The sequence below is a fragment of the Anomaloglossus baeobatrachus genome, chromosome 8, assembly GCF_048569485.1.
Source record: "Anomaloglossus baeobatrachus isolate aAnoBae1 chromosome 8, aAnoBae1.hap1, whole genome shotgun sequence".
Lineage (NCBI taxonomy): Eukaryota > Metazoa > Chordata > Amphibia > Anura > Aromobatidae > Anomaloglossus > Anomaloglossus baeobatrachus.
Window position 1 is genome coordinate 101,298,707 of NC_134360.1, and position 18,361 is coordinate 101,317,067.

Sequence of the window (18,361 nt, forward strand, 5' to 3'; positions counted from 1 at the left end):
CCACAAAAGGGGCCGTGACCACGGTAACGCAGACGGGCTGTCCCGACAAGGAGAGGTCGCGGACGGGCGCACGGGGGAACACCGGAGTGTGCTGCCCCCTAGCGCCCTCAAAAGGGGGGAGGTGTGAGGTAAATCCGGAGATATGACGATAAATCATGATATTCAAGTATGTCAGGAAGCCCTCTCCTGGTGTCACCCCCCCTTTCCTTCACACAACTGGTTTAGCAACAAATCCCATGGCCATGTCCTGTGATATGGAAATGAGGTGGTGTGGGAACAATGGACACAGGATGACTCCCTGCCGTCACCCTGTAACAAGAGTTGTATCTCATTAGCAAGGCTATGGAACTAGCTAGACAGAACGACTCCAGTAAAAAATGGTTCATATCTCGCAAGCCATATTTCCGATAAATATGGCAACCATAAAAATGGTGTCTCCGCATGTGGACGATGCCGGCACCCCCTTTTTATGGGAGCAGGACATTGGGAAATGCCCCAGGCGTGATATCAGCCAATGGGGAACTGGCAGACAGGTCATGAGTCCCCTCGTTCTGTAGCTAAATTCATAACTGTCACAATGAGAGCATTGGCGTCCGCCTACGACGCTCCCAGGCAAAGTTATGGCCCATATTCCATGTTGGGATATTGTCCATAACTCAAGCCAGGGGTGGAGCAGTGCTCCCTGTGAGGTCACGAAGGTAGGAGGGGACCTGGATCTGCCCAGGTTGATAACCCTACTTCGGCCATTTTCCAGGGTTCTTCTGCTCGGGGGCCTGGTTGGGAAAGACCTGTGAGGGAGTTCCTGGAAACCTGGTCTACAGCGCCCCCCTGTGGCCAGACGCAACAAGGTAACTGCTGGAACTGTGTATGCCTGTTTGTAACCCATGCTTTGATTGTAACTGTACTCTGACATATGTATATTCTGTAGATTCCCTATTGTATATATTGTAGTTTCTAGTGTGCTTTAGGCTGATTAAATTATATAATTAATCTTGGGCTGTTCTGTTATCTCGATCTTGAATCCCACGTCTGTGTGTTCGGCTAATAGTTACCGTAAATCGGTTGGTGGCAGCGAATTGTGCCAAGGATTATTGTGGGGAGGCCAGTGAGATTCGGGGGGATTTTATATATTCCGCCCGCGGAGGTCGGGGGAATATATACCTTACTCTCACCGGCGACCCTTCAATAATCGGCATAAGTAGTATAGCGGCCTCCTTGCTTATTGTCGGGCAATTCCATAATTGGCCTGACTATAAGAGGGGCGCAAGAGAGCGCGTCACGTGCTCTGTCTGTCGGTCGGGAGGTATAAAGGAGGGGTGACCCCCACTTGTTACCCCCCGATTGTGACGTACTGGTAGCCAGCGCGGGGGATTTCTGAGTGACCCCCCCGGTGGTTTGTGACAGGACCCTTCTTGTTTTTTTTTTGTTTTTTTTTCTCCTTCCCTTTGGGATTGAGGTAGTATGCAGGGGGAATGCGAAGGGTTTGATGTGAGCTTCGTAGGACATGGGGACTGCCTAATTTGGCGCGGTGGTGGTATTTACAATTTGAGATTCCAGTTCAATTACTGTTCGCCATTTTACTGTTATATTGGTTGAGTGGAATATGATTATACATAGAAAGGGGGGGAGTGGAGAATTGTTGGAAAAGGGACGAGTTTTAAAATGTGTCTAAGAGGGGAAGGCGAGGGAGGTAGGGGGGAATTTAGTAGGGATTATGGACCAGGTTTGGAAAACCCGATGCTTCACGGGAGTACTCGAAAACAGGAAGTGGTGGGGAGTAGGAGGGGAGGGGAGCAGGGGGGGAGGGGGGAAAGGGGTAGGGTAGAGGCAGCATGGGAAGATACTACAAGGTTTGATGGTTTTACTGGGTGGGATAATAGGGGATAGAATTAAGGTGTTGAGTTGGAATATTAGAGGGTTATCAGATAGGTCTAGGAGAGCGGCAATAATTAAATATGTTCAAGACCAGAACCCGTCAGTAATATGTCTACTAGAAACGCATCTAACAAAGGAGACAACACATGTTTTAAATAGGAGATGGGTGCAGAAGGCCTATCACTCCACCTTTTCCAACTATGCAAGGGGTGTATCACTGCTGATCCATAACTCTGTGCAATATGAAGAGATAGAAGTGTATGTGGATAAAGAGGGACAGTGTGTGGCCGTCAAGTGTAAAATATTTGGCAGACTCATGTGTATAGCTGCAATATATATACCACCTCCATCTAAGTGCACCAAACTAAGGGAGATAAGGGAGTTCTCTGAGAAGGGGGGAGTAATCCCTTTTTTACTGGTGGGGGACTTCAATAATGTGATAGATCTGTACTGGGATAGGAGTAGTAGACCTCCAGGTATCCAGGATAGTTGTATGACTTTGTTTGGCACTCTTATTGGGGAACTTGGAATGGTGGATGCCTGGCGAGTGAGGAATGGGAGGGTATCCTGCTTCTCTTGTTATTCGGCTTCACATAACACTCTGTCCCGCATTGACATGGCTCTAGCTAGTGATCTGATGGATGCAATGATAAGCGATGTGCAATATCTGACAAGAGTGATTTCGGATCATAGCCCAATTCTAGTGTCCATACGACGGGGGACCCTGACAGGGGGAAGGAGGGGAGAGTGGAAGCTTCATCCAGCATGGATCCGTCATATTAATATGGGGAATATAGAACGGGATCTTGGGGATTTCTTTATCCACAACGAGGGTAGCACTGGGCCGCTGGTGGTATGGGATGCGATGAAGGCATACCTCAGGGGACTCCTGTTCAGGGATATCTGTAAACGTAAAACACAGACGAGGCAGATTGAGAAAGATAGGCTGGAGGCCTTAGATAAGGCAGAGCTGGAAGCAATCCGGAGTACTACTACGGACGCGAAGCAAAATCTTAGGCAGGCGCATGAACAGGTTAATAAGATGCTTTTGGAGAAGGCGGTAAGGAAGCAGGCATTCCAAAAATTGCATTTTTATGAGGAGGGGGAAAAAGTTGGTCATCTATTATCGGTCATAGCTGCAGCTCAAAGGAGTAGTTCATTTGTGCATGGTATGGACACGGTGGAGGGGACACAGGTCACTGAGGTTGAGGAGATCCTTGGGGTCTTTAAAGATTTCTATCGCACGCTATATTCTTCTAGCGGAGAGATGAGGGTGGAAGAGGTGGACTCATTTCTTGAGCGAGGTGAGCTTCCGGTGTTGTCTGTGGCGGATAGAGATAAACTGGAGTCACCTATTACTATTGATGAACTGGAGGGCGCTCTGCATGGCATGAGCAATGACAAGGCACCGGGAGCAGACGGGCTACAAGTTGAAATTTATAAACAGTTAGAAGAAATCCTATTACCCAAACTATTGAAAGTCTTTGAGGTGGCGGAGGGGGAAGGTGTATTCCCTGAATCTATGAGAGAAGCAATAATAGTAGTAATTCCTAAGGAGGATAAAAATCCGAGGCTTCCAGACTCATATAGACCCATCTCGTTATTAACAGCGGACGTGAAGCTTCTGGCTAAGGTGTTGTCAAACCGGCTGACTGGAGTTATATCTAACCTAATCCATATGGACCAATCAGAGTTCATGGCCAATAGGTCGACAGCTGCTAATATCAGGAGATTATATCTTAATCTACAGTTGCCGCCTGACAACCCTGGCCGGAGGGTGATCGCTTCGTTAGATGCCCAGAAAGCGTTCGATAGTGTTGAGTGGGGGTATCTGTGGAAAGTGTTGCAGCATATGGGTTTTGGCCCACGGTTTGTAAAGTGGGTGCAGCTGTTGTATAATAGGCCTACTGCTAAAGTTAGAGTTAACGGTATGACCTCCTCAGCGTTTGAGTTGCACCGGGGAACGAGGCAGGGCTGCCCACTATCGCCGCTCCTATTTGCTATTGCAATAGAGCCTCTGGCGGCGGCCATTAGGAAAACAAAGGAGATCCATGGATTTAAGTATGGGCATTTAGAGGAGAAAATAGCTCTTTATGCTGACGATTTATTACTTTTCTTGGGGGATCCATCAGCCTCATTGGATCATGCCATGCAGATAATAGAGAAATTTGGAGAAGTTTCGGGACTGACCATTAATTGGTCTAAATCGAGCCTCTTTAAGGTGGATGGGGAAGTAGCCTGGACAAATGAGGATACTGGGGCTAACAAATTGAAGAATGTGGACGAATTTAAATATCTAGGTATCCAGATATCTCTGCCAGTAGAAAAATACATACAGGTGAACTTATGGCCGCTCCTTAAAAAATTGAGAACCAAGGTGGATGCCTGGAACAAGCTACATTTGTCAGTTGTTGGAAGGGTTAATTTACTAAAGATGGTAGTAATGCCTAAACTCCTATACATACTGCACAATGCCCCTGTTTGTATTTCAAGGAAAAGATTTAAAGGGATAAACTCGCTGTTTAGGGACCTGGTGTGGGGTAAAAAGCAGCCTAGGGTGCGATTAGAGACTTTACAAAGGCCGAAGGATGAGGGGGGTCTAGCAATCCCAAATCCGGAATTGTATTATATAGCGGCGCAATGTCAACACCTCAGGGGTTGGTCTGATCGAGAGAAAGATGGGGGCATTAAAGAAGTACTGGAATACATAGTGGGTAGAAGTCCATTGGTAATGGGACTAGAGGAAGGTGCGGTGGGGCTCCTGGGTAGAACATCTCCTACAATGGCACTTATAAATAAGACCTGGGATAGGCTGAAAAGGGTGAGAGGGGTGACCCGGTTAACTAAGTTTACACCTATCTGGGATAACAGTAATCTCCCAGAGATTCAGAAAATGGGGAATATTGAGGAGTGGAGACGCAAGGGTGTGATATACATGCATCAGATATTGGACGGAGGAATTGTGAAATCGTTCCCGCAGTTACAGAGTGAGTTTCAGTTACCGGCGTCCGGCTGGCTCCACTACAGACAATTAAAACATGCGATTGCAGCCCAAGCGGCTAAACAAAGTGTGGCCATACAGACTGACCTGGTACTGGAGTATGTGTGTAAGGGCGGAGGAAGCACTAAAGGGATCATTTCTGGCACGTATAAAGATATACTACATACCTTTCTTTTAGAATACCCAATTAAAACTAAATCTAAATGGGAGGAGGAAGTTGGGCCGATAACGGAGGAGGTGTGGGAGAGTATCTTAGAGTATGTCCCTAAATTTTCCATGAGCGAACCGGCCAGACTGTCTCACCTATACGTGATTCACCGGGTATATAGGTCTCCCTTACTGATGTTTAAAATGGGGTTGAAAAGGAATTCGGAGTGTCCAAGGTGTCAGGGATCTGACGCAGGTATTTTTCACATGATGTGGTCTTGTCCGAAACTGGTCTCATTTTGGACTAAGGTTATCCACAAGATAGGAAGAACATATGGGTGTGTCCTCCCCAGGGAACCAGTGCTATGCCTATTGGGATATGTTGAGGAGCTTGGGGTGGAAAATACTATGAAAATTGTCATTGCTAGGCTGCTGTATGCGACAAGAAAGCTAATCGCCAGGTCCTGGATTAAAAAAGACCCCCCCGACCAGGGGAGAGTACATTAAAAGGGTGGAATGTATTCTTCAGCTGGAACGGGGAGTGTATGAAAGAAGGGGGAATGTTAAAATGTTTGAGAAGCTCTGGTCTCCTTGGCTGCAATGCGAATAAGACGAGTGATGGACCAGTAAACTGGTCTGGGACCGGGATAGCCGTCTGAGACCTCTGATGTGTATGTTTTGTTTTATTTGTGTTACTAGTTGTTCCTCCTGCACAACGGGATGGTTGCTATACTACAGTTGAAGGGTATCCTAAGTGTGTACTAAATGGGATGTAGTATCGGGGAGAAGTGTTGCTGCCAGGGTGGGGGAGGGGGAGTTAAAGGGGTAATAGATGTGATAAATTTAATTTGGATGCCGATTTGTTATTCTGTTGTATGTACTCTGTTTTAATAAAAAAGTATCTGATTTAAAAAAAAAAAAAAAAAAAAAAAAAAAAAGAGTATCACAGTATCTCCCTGTACCACTAATGCAGGGGTCTCAAACTTGGCTGGGTGTATGGGCCGCACAGAGGAAAAAAAATAATTTGGGGGGGCCGCATTCTTTGCAGGACAAAGTGACATTTTTATTGGTACCATATATAATATTTTTTTTTTTTTACACACCTTGGGATCACTGATTTTGAACATTTTAACTTGTTTGTTATAGCAAACGTGCACATTCTTAGTTTAAATAAAGAGAATTTTGTTACTTACCGTAAATTCTTTTTCTTATAGTTCCGTATTGGGAGACCCAGACCATGGGGTGTTTAGCTTCTGCCTCCGGAGGACACACAAAGTACTACACTTAAAAGTGTAGCTCCTCCCTCTGAGCTTATACACCCCCTGGTAGCCAGTCCTAGCCAGTTTAGTGTAAAAGCTGAAAGAGAATAGCCACCCACAAGTAGAACCGAGTAAGAACCGGAACAACCGGAGACTCTGTCCACGACAACAGCCGGTGATAACACACGGAACAAGAAAATTGCCAACAGGCAACAGGGAGGGAGCTGGGTCTCCCAATACGGAACTATAAGAAAAAGAATTTACGGTAAGTAACAAAATTCTCTTTTTCTTTATCGTTCCTTTGGGAGACCCAGACCATGGGACGTTCCAAAGCTGTCCCTGGGTGGGAATAAACAGAAAAAACTAAGAAGTAGGCGGAGCCTAACTTCACAAGTGGACGACAGCCGCCTGAAGGATGCGTCTGCCCAAGCTCGCATCTGCCGAAGCATGAGCATGCACTTGGTAGTGCTTCGAAAAGGTATGCAGGCTAGTCCAAGTGGCAGCCTGACAGACGTGTTGAGCCGTAGCCTGGTGCCTAAAAGTCCAAGAGGCACCGACCGCTCTGGTCGAGTGTGCTTTGATCCCCGGCGGGGGAGGCACCTGAGTACTCTGGTAGGCGTCTGAAATGGTCGATCTAATCCAACGGGCCAAGGTCGGCTTAGAAGCAGAGAGACCCTTGCGCCGCCCTTTGGTTAGCACAAAAAGAGAGGTTCACCGCCTAAGCGCAGCGGTGCGAGACACATAAATCCGGAGAGCACGCACCAGAACTAGAGTATGCAGCGCTTTCTCAAAGCGATGAACAGGGGCCGGACAGAAGGAAGGCAAGGAAATATCCTGGTTATGGTGGAAGGGAGAGACCACCTTAGGAAGAAAGTCCGGGGTCGGACGGAGAACTACCTTGTCTTGGTGAAAAACCAAAAAAGGTGACTCCGAGGAGAGCGCAGCCAAATCAGAGACTCTCCTGAGAGAAGTTATGGCAACTAGAAAGGCCACCTTTTGAGAAAGACGATACAAAGAAACCTCCCTAAGGGGCTCGAAAGGGGGTTTCTGCAATACCGTGAGGACCAAGTTAAGGTCCGAGGGATCCAAGGGCCGCCGATAAGGCGGAATGATGTGAGACTCACATTGCATGAAGGTGCGGATCTGAGCCAGCCGGGCGAGACGCCGCTGGAACAGCACTAATGGAGCCGAGACTTGTCCCTTGAGAGAGTTGAGGGACAGTCCTAGCTGCAGACCGGACTGTAAAAAAGACAGAAGGGTCGGCAACGAGAATGGCCAAGGAGAATGGCCGGAAGAGCGACACCAGGACAGGAAAATTTTCCAAGTCCTGTGATAGATCTTGACGGAGGAAGACTTACGGGCCCCAGTCATAGTGGAGCTGACTTCAGGAGGAATACCAGAAGCCGTCAAAATCCAGGACTCAAGAGCCACGCCGTCAATTTGAGTGCCGCAGAATTCGGGCGGAAAAACTGACCTTGCGAGAGCAGGTCTGGACGGTCCGGAAGATGCCACGGCATCTCCACGGACAGTTGGAGCAGGTCCGGATACCAAGCTCGCCTGGGCCAGTCCGGTGCAATGAGGATGACTCGACGGCCCTCCATTCTGATCTTGCGCAGGACTCTGGGCAAGAGAGCTAGAGGGGGAAAACACGTAGGACAGACGAAACTGGGACCAGTCTTGAACCAGAGCGTCCGCGGCGAAGGCCTGAGGATCGTGGGAGCGAGCCACGTAAACCGGAACCTTGTTGTTGTGACGGGATGCCATTAGGTCCACGTCCGGAGTGCCCCACTTGCGGCAGATTGACTGAAACACTGCCGGGTGCAGGGACCACTCGCCACCGTCCACGGATTGACGGCTGAGATAATCTGCCTCCCAGTTTTCTACGCCAGGGATGTGGACTGCGGATATGGTGGACTTGGAGTCCTCCGCCCATTGAAGAATGCGTTGGACCTCCAACATTGCCAGGCGGCTGCGTGTCCCGCCTTGGTGATTAATGTAGGCAACCGCTGTTGCGTTGTCTGACTGGACTCGAATGTGCCTGCCCGCCAACAGGTGGTGAAAGGCTAAGAGAGCTAGAAACACAGCTCTGGTTTCCAGCACATTGATTGAAAGGGCTGACTCGGACGGAGTCCAAGTGCCCTGTGCTCTGTGGTGGAGATGTACCGCTCCCCAGCCGGATAGGCTGGCATCCGTGGTGAGGATCACCCAGGACGGAGTCAGGAAGGAGCGCACTTGGGAGAGGGGTCGAAGCCACCACTGAAGAGAGCTCCTGGTCCGTGGCGACAGAGCCACTAACCTCTGTAAGGAGGAAGGCCGCTTGTCCCAACAGCGGAGAATGTCCAGCTGCAGAGGACGCAGATGGAACTGGGCAAAGGGAACCGCCTCCATGGAGGCCACCATTTGACCCAGCACCTGCATCAGGCGCCTGAGGGAATAACGGCGGGGCCTCAGGAGAGAGCGCACCGCTAGCCAGAGAGACTGCTGTTTGATTAAGGGCAACTTCACAACTGCCGGCAAAGTCTCGAACTGCATCCCTAGGTACGTGAGACTCTGGGTCGGAGTCAGAGTGGATTTGGGAAGATTGACAATCCACCCGAATTGGGCTAGGGTGGCGAGAGTGAGCGAAACACTCCGCTGACAGTCTGCGCTGGATGTACCCTTGACCAGAAGGTCGTCCAGATAAAGAAGCACTGCTAACCCCTGGAGGTGCAGGACCGCAATCACTGCCGCCATGACCTTGGTTGCGAGAAGGCGGCGGCCTTGGAGCAGGGGGGAGTTGAGAGAAAAAAATCTGTTTGGAGGGCTGGAAGAGAATTCTATCCTGTAGCCGTGAGATATGATGTCTCTCACCCACTGATCGGAGACTTGCTTTAACCAAGCGTCGCCAAAGTGGGAGAGCCTGCCACCGACTAAGGACGTGGCTGGAGCGGGCCGAGAGTCATGAGGAAGCTGCCTTAGTGGCAGAACCTCCTGCGGTCTTCTGCGGACGCGCTTTTGGGCGCCAGTTGGATTTCTGATCCTTGGCTGAGTTAGCGGACGAGGCGGAAGGCTTAGAGGATGACCAGTTGGAGGAACGAAAGGAACGAAACCTCGATTGATTCCTACCCTGGGCGGGTTTCCTGGTCTTGGTTTGTGGCATGGAAGTACTCTTCCCGCCAGTAGCTTCTTTAATGATTTCATCCAGCTGTTCACCAAACAGCCGTGAACCAGCAAAAGGAGCCCAGCAAGAAACTTCTTGGAAGAAGCATCTGCCTTCCACTCTCGAAGCCACAAAATCCTGCGGATAACAAGAGAATAAGCTGAAGCCACCGCAGTGCGGTGAGCAGCCTCTAGCATGGCAGACATGGCATAAGATGAAAAAGCTGAAGCCTGAGCAGTTAAGGTAACCATCTCAGGCATAGATTCCTTGGTGAGAGAATGCATCTCCTCTAGAGAAGCAGAGATGGCTTTGAGAGCCCACACTGCTGCAAAAGTCGGGGAAAACGCGGCCCCCGCAGCTTCATACACAGATTTGACCAGAAGGTCAATCTGACGGTCAGGGGAATCCTTATGTGAGGTGCCGTCAGCCACCGACACAACGGTCCGGGCTGATAACCGGTCATCAGAACCACGCTTTGGAAAGCGTTTGTCAGGGCAGGCCCTGGGTTTGGTCACAGCGGTCTGAAAACTGGAGTGGTTAAAGAACACACTCTTCACTCTCTTAGGTGAGGTAAACTGATGTTTTTCTGCCAGAGAGTTGCTCCTCTGACACTGGCGGATTGAGATCCAGCACAGAATTAATAGAAGCAATCAAATCACTAAGATCTGAGTCACCCTCCGAGAAATCGATGGGATACATAGCCTCCGAGCCCCCAGTGAGGGCATCCTCCTCATCTTGAGAGTCAGCTCTTGAGACAGAGCCGTGGGATGGGGAGGGGGAGGAAACCCTGCGCCTTCTCTTAGAAGGACGGGGTCTGGGATCAGATGATGAATCCTCCGTGAGCTCCGATGGACGGAGGTCAGAGGATAGGAGTCCTCTGTCAAGAGTATTAGAGGCACCCTGTGAGGGAGGCTGATGCATATTCATCAAAGTCCAGGACAAAAGTCCCATGGACTCAGCAAATGACTGGGATATGGACCTAGAAAAGGACTCTACCCAGGCCGGGGGTTCAGTCACAGGTGCAGCAGCAGCCTGAGAGACTACTGGGGGTGAGACTCCAGGCTGTGGCACCGCCAAGTTAGAGCAGACATCACAATGTGGATAGGTGCTCGGCTCAGGCAGCAGGAGCTTACATGCAGTACATGCAGAATAAAGCTTTGGAGCCTTGCTCCTTGTGTGAGACATGCTGCTGGAGTAGGGGCTTTGCAGAGAATGAACCCCAGGGAGAATATACAGAGGTCCACAACCGGAGACCGGCTGTGGCTTACCAGACCGCTGAGCGCGGTGTTGTGTGCCCTCCAGATCCCGAGGCCCGGTCCCCCAGTCGCAGCACCTCAGCAGAGATGCAGAATGCAGGATGTCCCAGAGCAGAGTGAACTCTGCCTGAGAAGAGGGCGTTCCTATAAAAGAGCGGGAACTGGAGGGCTATAGAGACCTGCAGGGAAGGAGGGACGCCCCAACAGTGGGGAGTGTCCCTCCCCTATGTAGAACGGCCGCCGGGAGGAGCCGAACCTGTCCCTCTGCATGAGTGACATGCGAGAGCAGGAAAATTAAACTAGGCCTCCGGCGAAGCCGGGGCCTAAATTTAAGCGGCGAGGCCGACAAGCAGGCACCATCGGCGCGGTTCTCAAGCAAAAGCTAGAGAACCCGCTGGAAAAGTTAAAACAGTCACATACAGCATACTCTCCCCTTACAATAAAGAACCGGGACCCCCAACATAAACGTCTCAGGTACTTAGCTGCTGAGACGCAGGGCCATGTCCCTGGGGATGAGTGCTCCGGTCCAACAGAATCCTCAAGGGGCTGTGGATGGAGACCGGACTCCTGCCAGGCATGGAGACCGTGCTGGCTCCCACTTCAAGCCAGAGCCCAGAAGGGATGGTGAAGGAGTGCGGCATGTAAGGCTGCAGCCTTGTAAATCAACCTTAACAACACCGCCGACACAGTGGGGTGAGAAGGGACATGCCGGGAGTCCAGACATGGACCCGCTTTTCTTCAAACGCTTTCCAAAAGTCAAACAAATCAGATGAGAATGCATGTGTGGATGTATGCCTCCTGACACAAAGCAATAAACTGGCTAGGACTGGCTACCAGGGGGTGTATAAGCTCAGAGGGAGGAGCTACACTTAAGTGTAGTACTTTGTGTGTCCTCCGGAGGCAGAAGCTAAACACCCATGGTCTGGGTCTCCCAAAGGAACGATAAAGAAATAAACATTTTTTTTTTTACATTTTATCCCTTTCTTGTAACTAATAGTCTTACAATTAGCACTATACAGAAATTTTGACCAACATCTTTTAGTAATGTTCCCCATATTGTTGTAATGTGCCCATCCTTGTCCCCTTGTAGTATTGTGCCCCATCCTAGTCCCCATCCCACAGTAATGTGCTCATCCTTGTCCCCATCCTAAAGTAATGTTCCCCATCCTTGTCCCCATTTTGTAGTAATGTGTTCATCCTTGTCCCCATCCTATAGTAATGTCCCCAATCTATAGTAATGTGTCCATCCTTGTCCCCCATCTTATAGTAATGTCCCCCATGCTTGTCCCCTTGTAGCAATGTCCCCATCCTATAGTACTGTCCCCATTCTATAGTAATGTGCCCATCCTTTAGTAATGTGCCAACCTTGTCCCCACCCTATAGTAATGTCCCCAGCATTATCCCTATTCTATAGTAATGTTTCCCATCCTTGTCCCCTTGTAGTAATGTCCCTATCCTATAGTACTGTGCCCACCTTGTCCCCATTCTATAGTACTGTGCCCATCCTAGTCCCCATCCTATAATACTGTGCCCATCCTTGTAATATCCCCATCCTTTAGTAATGTCCCCAGCATATTTCCTATCCTATAGTAATGTTTCCCATCCTTGTACCCTTGCAGTAATGTCACTATGCTGATGTACTGTGCCCCATCCTAGTCCCCATCCTATAGTAATGTGCCAACCTTGTCCCCACCTTATAGTAATGTGCCCAGCATTATCCCTATTCTATAGTAATGTTTCCCATCCTTGTTCCCTTGTAGTAATGTCCCTATCCTACAGTAATGTGCCCACCTTGTCCCCATTCTGTAGTACTGTGCCCATCCCATCCTAGTCCCCATCCTATAGTACTGTGCCCACCTTGTCCCCATCCTATAGTAATGTCCCCAGTCTTGTCCCCATTCTATAGTACTGTGCCTATCCTATAGTACTGTGCCCACCTTGTCCCCATCCTATAGTAATGTCCCCATCCAATAGTATTGTGCCCATCCTTGTAATGTCCCAATCCTATAGTAATGTCACCAGCCTTATCCCCATCTCATAGTAATGTGCGCACTTTGTCCCCATCCTGTAGTAATGGGTCTGCAGCTCCCCTCACCTTCCACAGACGCCGGAGTGAAGCTGAGGGGAGTGGTCTGCGGCCCCAGAACCACAGTGATTGGAGAGATCGGTCACAAGGCCGGTCTCTCTAATCAGAGCTGGGGGCGGGTGAAACTGAGGTCACCGAGCTCCAGCCAGTGATCAGGGCTACAGCTGCACTGATCTTGGCTGGATTTCAATGTTTCAGCGATTTTCAATGGCTGAAACATTAGTGGCTGTGATTGGCTGAGCGGCGTTCGTCAGCCAATCACATCCTCCGTAGGTCCGGGGAGGAGACACCACCCCTCCTGAGGTCCCCTCCTCAACGAATCTAAGGTATTTGCAACGATCGTAGCCACCGGGGCTGCGATTTCGCCATGACGTACTGGGTACGTCATGGGCCCTTAAGTACCAGTGAGCCATAACGTACCCAGTACGTCATAGGTCGCTAAGGGGTTAACGTCCAGCACGCACGCACAAACCATTCTTCTCACCTGTCCCGCGCTCCCTCCGCTGCCTCATCTCTGCTTCGTGCGGCCCCCAGGACCGTGCCCCTGGTCACTATCGCGGCAGCTGCAGTGTCACTGTCAGTGATTTATGTCAGATGATTGTATTGCCGGCGCGAGAGCGCAGCACCAGCAACACAGTCATCTGACATAAAGTGCAGACAGTGGCTGCGGCCCCTGCACCTGCCGCGATAGTAAACAGGGGCACAGGCCTGGGGGCCGCACAAACTACCCTGAGGGGCCGCATGCGGCCCGCGTGTTTGAGACCCCTGCACTAATGTATCCAGATCTCCCCGTACCTCATGAGTATCGCAGTATCTCCCTGTACCACTAATGTATCCAAATCTCCCGCTACCTCTAAACATCCTTTTCAGTGCTTTTGTTATGATAATTTTGTATATTACGTACTAATTATCAGTCTTACTCGGGATTTGAAATGAGGAAAACCTAACCTTTTCACTGGCTTTTGCAGCAGCTGCTGTACATACTTGTAACCAGTCCTTCTCTTACGACTCCTCCCGTGTACTATAGAATATGGCCTAAGTGATTGGCATCATCAATACATGTTCCATGCTATGAACAAAAGACCCCATGGTACACCAATGTCAGCTTTAACTTATTTTTAGTGTTATTTTGGTGAAAACCCACTTTTCTTTTTGGACTGTCCCGTAGGAGAAGATTGTGCAGCGGGAGTGGCAGGCTTCTCATCCTCCTCTTTTACTTCAGGCTTTACATCTTTGTTTTCATCTGTCTCCATTGGCTCCGGTTTGCAGTCCTCAGTAGAAATATCAGGTTTCTCCTATTGATGATATAAATTCAGTTTGCATTAGATCCTAATTTCTACAACTAGTTGAACTAGGACTGAGTACACACGGTTATGGATTACATTTGCAGGTGAGACTTAAAAGGTGATTTGTATTTTATCTTTTTTTTTATTACAAATAGTGGAACTATGTAATTTTTATAAAAGAATCAGGTAATTTTGCATGAATGTGATCATGAAGAGATCACTAGGTACTAAATTTTCCTTCAGATTTTCTGCTGTTACAGGGATTATCCATTTCTATGCCAGCCCCTTACTAATCACCATGTACCCAACATAAAATACTAAAAGCCTGTGCTCACCTCAGGTACTGGTGCCATTCCAGCGAGATCGGATCTCCTGGGGCTCATATGATGTTAGGTCACAAGAGGCCTGCAGATAATCCGCAGCAGTAGCTGATGTGCTGCTTCACACTCCCTTCTTTCAGATGTAGCAGACATCCGGAAGGGGGGGTGACAGCAGCCGCAGCTCTCATTTCTTCCGGATGCCAATTTTATGCTCAAGTGGCACCTTATCAAATGCAGATTGGCTGTAGGGAACACGTGACAATGTCAAGCAAGCCACAGCATCACTGGGATGGCGACGACTCCAAAGAGAACACAAGTTATTTTACATGGGGGAATGTGGTCATGGAGTTGTCCAACCAATGTAAGAAGTTGGGCTTTTCTCACTAAAAAAAATTAATCTCAAAGTTCATTTCAAACAATAGATCTTTTTATAATAAAATAATTTCCACAATTGGATGTGTTCATAAAATGTTCCTGTGCTGAGATAATCTTATAAATGTGTCCCTACTATGTGCTGTGTAATGGCTGTATCTGACCGTACAGGGACATGGTCAGATCATACTACATCTCCTGGGCAGGGGGCAGTATACAGACTTTACAGCATATGGGATCATAGATTATTATAGGTAAACATTTCCCTGCCTGTTTTTAAAAGGAAGATTTTTGTGTACTGACCGTAAAATCTTTTTCTCTGAGCCTTCATTGGAGGGGGAGGGGGGGGGGGGGGGAAACAAAGGACCATGGGTGTATGATGCTGATGCCAGTAGGCTGACACTAGGCAAACTAAATAGAAAAAAAAGTTAGCTCCGCAGCAGCAGCATACACCCTGTGACTGACCAGGAACCCAACCAGGTTAGTGTACAAGTAGTAGGAGAAGCTGTAGCTGCAGTTATACAATAAATGAGAAAATTACTAATCCCAAGAGGGCGGGTGCTGTGTCCCCCAATGAAGGCTCAGAGAAAAATATTTTACAGTGAGTACTCCAAAATCTTCCTCTCTCGCCTTATTGGGGGACACATAACCATGGGACGTCCTAAAGCAAACCCTGGGTGGGAAGAAAACCATTACCAACTGGTAAGGTCAGACTAACAGACTGACTTAACTATAAAGGTAGAAAAACTGACGGGTCCCTCTGAGTTAGAGGGGAACCAGCGCCGCCTGACAACCTGTCTTACTAAGGCAGCATCTGCAAAGACCTGCGTATGTACGCTGCAGAATATGGTGAATATGTGGACGCTGGACCAGGTAGCGGCTTTGCAAAGTTTAGCAGCCGAAGTTTGAAGGCGAACAGCTCAAGAAGCTGCCACCGCCCGAGTGGAATGAGCCTTGTACGCCTCTAGGATAGCTGATCTAATCCAACGACATATTGTGGATTTTAAGGCGGAGGCGCCCTTATTGTGCCCCTCTGGGAGTACAAAGAGTGCGTCTGATCTGCGAAACGGAGCGGTCCGAGAAATATAGATAGTCAGAGCTCTTTAAAGATCTAGATTATAAAGGGCCTTCTCGAATGAATGAACTGGAGCAGGACAGAATGAAGGAAGGACGAAGTCTTCAATAAGATGAAAGGGAGAAACTATCTTTGGTAGGAAAGACAATGAGGGCCGGCGAGCCACGTTGTCCTGGTGAAAAAACAGGTAGGGGGTCCGGCAGTAGAGAGCCCTAATTCTGAACTCGCCTCACAGACGTGATCGCCATTAAGAACGCAACCTTCCAGGAGAGTAATGAGAGAAAGATTTCTCACAGGGTTACACTTTCATGGTCTTCGCCTGTTTGGCGAAACACTCGATAGAATCATTGTGATGATGAGACAGGGGGTATGAGCACCTCTCTGCCACAATAGCACCCAATGCGTGCGCCTCGCAAGAGATTCTCCTGGCGTTTTCGGTCGTTTCAGAACTTTACCACTCAGCCACTCGCAAAGTCTGAGCGCTCCTGCCTGCGCAGCGAGCGGAAACCTGGGCCCTCTAAAAAAAGAAACGACCTGGCGCTCCCACCCTAGGCAGCCTAGGTTGAGTAGTTCTCGCTCTCACTATTACTCCTCAGCATGATGCCATTCATCCCCTGTAGCCATCCACTGTAGGAGGTCTGCTACTCCTCTTTCAGGATGTCTGGCTTTCCTACATAGACGCTTGGGTGCGAGAACTGGTTTCCACCGGTTATTAAATAGAGTTCTTTCCCCCTGCAATCACGTTTTCCCAAATCCACGGCCGAAAATCGGGCCTAGTCTCAGGCCATCGCAGCGTTTTGTGATGCAGGCGTCATCGTACCAGTTCCAGCCGAACAACGTTACACAGGTTTTTACTCAAACTGCTTTGTGGTTCCCAAAAAGGACGGCTCGGCCGCCCTATTTTGGATCGCAAAAGGCTAAACAGGGCAGTGCGGACCCGCCCCTTTGCATGGAATCTCTAAGATCTGGGATTGTGTTCATGGAACCGGGAGAATTCCTGGCCTCCATCGATATACTGGACGCATACTTGTACATTCCGATCTGCAAAGCTCAGAGATTCCTTTGGTTCGCAGTTTGGGAAGAGCACTTCCAATTTACGGTCTAGGGGCTGGCTCGTCAACAGCCAAAGGCGTCCCTAGCCCAGTCTCAATGTCTCGTGCTTTTGGGCATGGTCCCAGACACTTCTCGAGCTCGGGTGTTTCTACCAATAGAGAAATGGACGTCACTGAGACTACGCATTGAAGTCCTCTGACGCAAGTGTCTACTATCTCTGCGGCTCGAGATGAAAAATTTGGGGAAGATGGTGGCTCGTCCGCTTCAGTTGGCTCTCCTATCTGCGTGGGATAGGAACCTGATGTCCCTTGATCGCCCTGTCCTTCTGTCCCAGAGGGTGCTTCACTCCCTACTCAGGTGGACTAATCTCTCTTCTCTCTCCCAAGGGAGATCTTCCTCCCGATTCACTGGCGAGTGGTCACGACAGACGACAGCCAGATAGGTTAGGGAGCCATGTTCCATCAACCCATGGTTCAGGGTTGCTGGTCTCTCCTGGAACGCACCCTCCTGATCAACATTCTGGAATTAAGGGCAATTTTTCTGGCCCTTCTAGGGTTCCTCCAGCCTCTCTCGGGTCGCCTTGTTAGGGATTCTCCAGATGCCATATCCGCACACCGGGCTTTTAGCCACAGAATTGCTGGCCGCCAAGGCGGCCTAATTTACAGAGTTTAGCGAAGCGTATACGAGGTATCTTGAGACTATGGATATCTGGTCGGTCTGCTCAAGCAACTCGGAAGGTGAGCCTTCTGCACGGAGGCCTCCCAGTAACCTTATACTTCAGACCGCAAGAGCGTTAGCAACCCACACTGCAGCAAATTAGAGGGCAGAGCAGCCTCAACAATAGACCGAGACAGAGCCTCAATGCTGCAGTTGGTGGGTTCATTGAGAGAGGCACTGTCTGGAAGGAGAGTACTGTGTGCGTGGCCAGTCGGGACCCGGAAGGGTCGACAGTAGGGGATTCTCCCAATCCTTGACTAGCTCCAGAGAGCACGGATAGAGGAGTGAAAGTCCTGCGGAGCTCTCTGCTTGACCAGAATGGCGGCAAAGACAGCATTATCAAAAAAATACTTTGGCGTTCGCTTAGGGTTTTTTTTTTTATTGAAGGAAAGTGTCTTTGAAGCAGATCTTCCTCCACCGGTAGAGTTTGGTTAACTGCCGAAACTAAACTGTCGACCACTGGCTGCATATTGGACGCCTGCTCCGCGACCAGTTCGGAATCAGACTCTGGAGACCCCTGATGTAGAGTCTGACCAGAGACCTGTACGTTTAGAGGATTTTTTTCTCGGTCCTAGTGGGGACCCTATCCTGCGCCTGGGGAGCAGGGGCGTTCTGGTTTCCAGAGGGAGGTTGGAGAGCTGGTAGATGCTGTAAGACCAAAACCAGAGACTGGGAGACTTGGTTAAGTCAGCTACCGATTGTGAGAGGGAGGCAGCCAATTCAGGGGGATGGGGAGGGGGGGGGTGAGAGTCCTCATCTGTGGCGGCAAGGGGGA

The 18,361-nt window shown here is 49.4% G+C and overlaps 1 protein-coding gene across 4 annotated transcripts in view; it reads right to left on the reverse strand.

The window, feature by feature from the left end:
* Nucleotides 1–18,361, reverse strand: part of EP300 (EP300 lysine acetyltransferase) — a 508,128-nt gene that overhangs the window by 192,907 nt on the left and 296,860 nt on the right. For all 4 annotated transcript variants that reach the window (XM_075321927.1, XM_075321925.1, XM_075321926.1 and 1 more), the window contains exon 16: nt 13,908–14,058. In XM_075321927.1, the coding sequence (XP_075178042.1) occupies nt 13,908–14,058 (151 nt within the window). The remainder of the gene's footprint in view (nt 1–13,907; nt 14,059–18,361) is intronic.